The sequence below is a fragment of the Bison bison genome, unplaced genomic scaffold, assembly GCF_000754665.1.
Source record: "Bison bison bison isolate TAMUID 2011002044 unplaced genomic scaffold, Bison_UMD1.0 scf7180017864251, whole genome shotgun sequence".
Lineage (NCBI taxonomy): Eukaryota > Metazoa > Chordata > Mammalia > Artiodactyla > Bovidae > Bison > Bison bison.
In genome coordinates, this window is record NW_011494823.1 from 290,890 (window position 1) to 297,057 (window position 6,168).

The window sequence follows — 6,168 nt, forward strand, 5'->3', positions numbered from 1 at the left end:
CCCGGGGAACGGGCGGGCCCGAGCCCCTCTCGAGCACCCGGCGCGGAGCTGAGCTGGGGCTGGTTCATCGAGAAACTGATCCTCAACAATCCCCCTCCAATACTTTGTGCGTGGGGCCAGGGTTGACCCTGCCTCGGCTCCAGGCTCCTAGCTCAGCGGATCTTTCCTGCGAAGGGCAGGGCGAGGCCGGCGTTCCCATTTGACAGATGGGAAAACAACCGCAGAAAGGCCGGCACTTGCCCAGGGAACACACAAGCTAGTCAAGGGCCGTTTAGGATTTGTCTCTGGTCTCCTACTGCCCTCTAACCCTGGCGAGGGGGCGGGGGCTGGGGGCGGGTCTTCGCATCCCACCGCATCAGATAGCCTGCCCATCTCTAGGGGTGCAGAGGGTGAGGCACCCACCTCTCTCCTAGGGTTTCCTCAGCCAGCCTTCTTAATGGGTGGTAGGACGTGAGGGACCCCCACCCCCACCCTCAGCTGCCAGAAATTCCGCCATCACAGACACATTCCTTTGGGTTAAGGTCTAATTCCCCCGTGGGCTGCACATGTCTCCAGAACGGGGCTTGCCCTTAGTGATTCACTGCTGGCTGGGAACATCTACAGCAGCTCTCCCAGGACCCGACTCTGCCCGTGATCCAGGCTGAGAGGAGGGAGAGGAGCACCCCGAAGCCCGGCACTGTGAGCCTGTCTGCTGCTGTGTGTGTTGGGGTTGGGGGATGTGTGGAGTGGATTAGAAAGGAGATCTTGGCTTAGTGTTGTTGAAACACTTGCTTTAGGAGGCAGACAGACTGGATTCTGATCTCGACTTTGCCATTAACTGCCTATGTGACCTTGGGTAAGTCATCTCCCTGAGCCTGGTTCTCCTCGTGGGCAAATTCTCTAGGAGGCAGGCAGCTCAGCACCTGCTGGAAAAAACACAACACACAGATCTGGGCTAAATCCCAAAACACTTATGAGCTGGGTAACTCTGGGGTAAGTCACTTCACCTTTCTGAGTCTCAGTGTTCTCATATGTAAAATGGAAATTATAGTAACTGATTCACTGGGTTGTTGTGAGAATTAAATGAAATGATATATGTCAAGTGCTAAGAAGAGTATCTAACATCCTTAAACACTAGAGATGGGCTTAATATTAGTAGTGCCCCTCCACCTCATCTCTCTCTCTCCCTCTCTCACACACACACACACACACACTTTCACACACACCTACACATTTTTTTGGCACTTCTCCTCCCAGAGTCCTAAGATGTTTTTTTGCCTCCTCTTCCCTGGGCCACTTGTCTGCAGGCCGGAGGCTTTCCTCTTGAGCACTCCTCGCCTCGCCTGGGCTGCTCAGCCCTGCGAGTTTATCCCTGCTGGGAAAGACAGTATGTGTCCAGGGTACCTTCACGGCCGTTCTATGCTTGATCATCACAACCACTGGAGGCAAACAGTGGCAAAACAGGAACCAGGCTACTTGCTCTACAGATGGGACATGGAGACCCTGAAAGGTGAAGGGACGTGCCCCAGGGCACAGGGCTGGTGAGGAGTAGAGTCAGGATGGGAGCCTGGGTCTCAGTGAACCCAGTCCTCCCTTTTGAGAGTGAGTAGCCCTCAAATTCTACGCACTGTCTGGGCACTGCTGAAGGGTGCCCACCATCAAGGGGCCCCTCTCCTTTGGATGGCAGGGCAGAGTTCCACGTGCTGCAGGGAAGGGCCCCCCTGGATGTTCAGCTGCCCACCTGGGAGATAGGATGGGATTTGGCAGGGGAACAGGAAACAAGAGCCCCTTTGAGAAGGTTCAGAACTAACCCAGGTCCTCTCTTATCCTTACCTTGATAAGGTAAGATATCCTTACCTTATCCTTACCTACCTTATCCTTACCACTCAGCCCTTAGCAGTGGACTGCTACTCCTCACTTTTCTGTTTATTCAATAGATCTTTAGTGAGTACTGCTTATTAGACCCCTGTTCTCAGAATAAGGAATAAATATTAGGAAACAACCAAAATGAGGAAAACAGTAAAACATATGCAGATCTGGGGAGGTGGAGGGAGCAAGCAGGGCAAAGGCCCTGAGGCAGGAGGAATTCCTCGCCTTGAGGAATGGCGAGAAAGCTAGGAGTCGGTGAGGGAAGGGCAAATGGTAGATGGAGTTAGAGAGGAGGTTGTGTACATCTGAATTTTATGGGAGGTTTTCAAGCAGTGAGATTCATGGTCTGATACATGATTTAAAGACATCACTCAGGCTACTATGTTTAGGGCAGACTGCAAGAGATCAAGGTGGAAACAAGGTGTTGCTGGGATCGAGGCCCAGGGTCGTGGTGGTGCCTCAGTCTGTGGGGCGGTGGGCAGATCCAGAATCTGGTTTTTTAGGAAGAGCAGACAGAACCTGCTGATGAGGGGAGGGAGTGTGGCAGGGAGGTAAAGAGAGAGTCCAGGAGAGAAACTGCTTTCTCCAGCGTCACCATGTCAGCGAGGCGCCACCGCTTGCCGATTCTCACTGCCTTCCCCGACCTGCACAGTGTGAGATGGGGCCCAGTGGAGAGTAAGGCCCCTTTGCCCTGGGGACGCGGCCCATGGTGATGGGGGAGGGGGCAAAGGGAAGGGAACCAGGGGCTGATGGGACGCTTGGCACCAATATAGAGCCCAGACTCGGAGAACCAGAGAGGGCTTCTTGGAGGAGGTAACATCTAGGCTGAGACCCAAAGAATGAGGAGGTATTCAGCACAATAGAGGGGAGGAAGTGAAGGTTAGGGGCAGTGAAAAGATGCTTAGAGAACTGAAGGGAATTTGAGGCTTTCAGAACACAGAATAGGAGAAGGGACAGTGAGAAATGAAGCTGGAGGGAAGAGCTGGCGAGGTAGGCACGCTCCGCAAGGGCCTCGAAGGCCTGCTGAGGGGTTTCCACTCAATTCTGAGTATACTGGCTTTCAAAAGGGTGGTGATGTTCTGCTTTTTAAACAGCAGAACAGAATTTCCTGTAAAAGCCCAACCTGTAACGCAGGTGAGAGGAAGAACAGCTGTGGGGCAGGGGGCCCATGGCCCCGGGGGAACCCAGGGAACAGGGCTTAAAAGACACCACTGCGTTCTTTGCCTATCTGAACAAGGAAGGACCTCAGAGCACCCGCCTTCATTTACAAATCATAGCAAGGATGTTTAACAGGTTCTAACAGTAAGGACTCAGCCCATAAAGTTTCTATAAATGCATCTTCTAAAGCATCCCTCAGATTCACAATTCAGCACTTACTGATTGAGCACCTGCAGGAGACCTTATAGCTAGAGGTTAAGGGCACAGATCCAGAAGCCCACCTTCCTGAGTCTGTCCCTTGTTAGTTGTGTGACCTTGGGCATGTTGCTTAATTTCTCTGAGCCTCCATTTTCCTGTCTGCACAGTGGGAATGGTGATCATAAAACCAAGTCACTGAATTATTGGAAGGAGTAAATGAGTTCATAGCTGTAAAGTGTGGAGAAGAGTGCCTAGTACATGCGAGCTCTGTGTGCGACACTTTCATAGAATATGTCTCATTTGATCTTTAACAAAACTTGGCGAGGTTGGCATTAGCCTCAGAAGAGGAAACTGAGGCTCAGAGAGGTGAAGTGACTTGTACAAAGTCACACAGCAGGTAAGTGGAGGAGACAGAGGAAGCAGTCTGGTGTGGGTGACTCTGAGTCCAGTGCTCTTGGAGAGCATTATGTCTCTCCTTGTTAATGTTTTGTAGGTATTTATATTATGGTCACTTCTGGGCCTTTATCTGTGTCCCCAGTTCCCAGTACAGAGCCAGACATGAAGAGGCATTCAGTAAGATGTGGGTGAATGAATGACTGAATGAATGAAACTGACAGACTGAGCTGTGTGTTGCCAGCACTTGGCCCAGGTTCTCAGTGAATGAGCCCCTAGCAGCACTGGGATGCGACCCGTCTGGGGGCTTTGTGGTCGCCCTCAACCTCAACCAGGCTGCTCATGAGAGAAGGGCTGGCCCAGCAGGCCTGGGTGTCCCACTGTGCAGGCGGTGGCTTCAGTGAAAGTTAAGGGCCTGGCAGCCTGTTCCTGGGGAAGTCCACGGGCCACAGTGCTGGGGGCAGGGCAGGCCTCCTGGCGGGGCTTCCTGTCAAGGCTCCAGGCCCAGCCTTCAAACAATGGCAGGGACTCGGGGATCAGAAAATCAAAAGAGAAAGGGCAAAATAAAGTTCTGCGGGTGGGGGGATTGAGGAATTCCGTTTGGAACTTGAGCTCAGATGGGGGGCCTGCTTGTGGCCTGTGTGGACCTGGAGTCCTGAGCTTGGCCCAGGGCAGCCCTTGAGGCCTGTCTGCCTCCTGCTCACCTCCTCCATGCTGTCTTCTGCCTGATGGGGCCTTTTGAAGCCCAAATCTGACCGTGTCACCCACTGCTTAAAAACTCCTGTCCAAGGTAATGGCTTAGCCCCTCCATCTGGCACTGAAGGCCGTTTGTGATGGGCTGCAGCCCTGTTTCCCACCACCTTCACAAGGGGCCCTGTTCACAGCACCTTCAGTCCAGCTCCCGCTGTGGTCTGGGGTTCCCTGAGGGCAGCTGCAGACAGGAGAGGGTGGTGGGAGCCCGCGGTGGGAAGGAGCCTGCAGTCTTACCATCTTCCCCTTTCTTCCTGCCCTCTGCAGAGCCATGAGCCACCAGATTCTGCTGCTTCTGGCCGTGCTGACCCTGGGCCTGGCTACCTCCCAACACCGAGACAAGGTGCCCTGTAGGAAGGTAAGACGCTCTGCCTCATCAGGGAGAGTTCCTCATATCCCCTGCCCCCGGGGGTCCTACTGGCCCAGAAGCCAGAGGCTAGAGGGCTCAGAAGAGGAAAGGGGATCCACTTAATGCCATTAAAGCTCGCATTTACTGAGCACCTACTAGAATGTCTAAATGCCCTGTTTACTATTAATCCTGCCAGGTAAGTATAATCATTCCAGTTTTAGAGAATTGGAAACCGGCTTGGAGAAGTTAGCCAACTTGTCCGAGGTCATTCACTTCAGTAGGGACTCTATTTCCTCAGGCCATCCCCACAGGTCAGTGGGTCCAGCTGGTTGCTGAAGAATATGTGTGCGTGAGTGCTAAGTCACTTCAGCCGTGTCCAACTTTTTGTGACCCCATGGACTGTAGGACCAGGCTCCTCTGTCCATGGGGATTCTCCAGGCAAGAATACCGGAGTGGGTTGCCATGCCTTCCTCCTGGAGATCTTCCCAACCCAGGGATCGAACCCATATCTCTTACAACTCCTGCATTGGCAGCCAGGTTCTTTACTACTAGTGCCACATGTGACGCCCTGAAGAACATGTATATGTGTGGGGAACCTGGGGTGGGCAGCTGGGAAAGGCTCTTCTGTCCTGGGCCCCTCCTGGGGACAAATCCCCTCCCTAACTGGGCTCCTTAACTTGAGCCCAACTGCCGTATTCCTGCTGTGATGCCTCTCGCTTAGTACTGCCCAGGTCAAATGCTGCCTTCTCCAAGAAGCTTTCCCTGACCCCTCCCAGGCCATCCCTTTTCTGGGCTCCCACAGTCCTAAGCCTCCCTCCTTCTCAACACTGAGCACATGGGGTAGTTGGTAAATGGGTCCACGGCTGACTTAGCTACCAGACCAAGAGCTCCTCAAGGGTAGTGACAAGGTTTGATCCATTTTGTCCCATTTTCCTAGAGTCTGGGAAACGCTCTGAGGTTACTGTGACCCTGTGGGATACAGAGAAAAGAGCTTATCTAGTCTAACTGGACAGCTGGACAGTCACTGAGGTCAAGGCCAGAGCTTGGGCTGGGGAAGGGACAGGCCCTCCAGTAGCCTCATTTGGACCTGGGACTGGGAGCTCATGACACAGAGTTGGTGGTGTTTTAGTCACTCAGTCGTGTCTGACTCTTTTGTGACCCCGTGGATTGGGATTTTCCCAGGCAAGAATAGTGGAATGGGCTGCCATTTCCTTTCTCCAGGGGATCTTCCCAACCAAGGGACCGAACTTGCATCTCCTGCATTGCAGGAAGATTCTTTACTGCTGAGCCACTGGGGAAGCCCTAGTGACACAGGGTGGGCAGCTGCTTTGGGAGGTGCATGTGCTAGCAGCCAGGGCCAGCAGCACTTCCCTGGGGTTTGCAGTGTCTGCTGTGGCCACCTCACTCGTGCTCCTTGGAGCCCTTCCAGGGTTCCCAGAATCCAGAATAATGGGCAGAGAAGGATTCAGACA

The 6,168-nt window shown here is 53.4% G+C and overlaps 1 protein-coding gene across 3 annotated transcripts in view; it reads left to right on the forward strand.

The window, feature by feature from the left end:
- The first annotated feature begins 61 nt into the window (after nt 1-61).
- The window catches only part of LRRC32 (leucine rich repeat containing 32), a 14,098-nt gene continuing 7,991 nt past the window's right edge, over nt 62-6,168 (forward strand). The window contains exons 1-2 of one of the 3 annotated variants that reach the window (XM_010847539.1): nt 62-4,387; nt 4,615-4,705. In XM_010847539.1, coding sequence (XP_010845841.1) covers nt 4,619-4,705 — 87 coding nt within the window. In that variant the 5' untranslated portion in view covers nt 62-4,387; nt 4,615-4,618. The remainder of the gene's footprint in view (nt 4,388-4,614; nt 4,706-6,168) is intronic. The other 2 variants (XM_010847540.1, XM_010847541.1) reach the window with 2 other exon arrangements.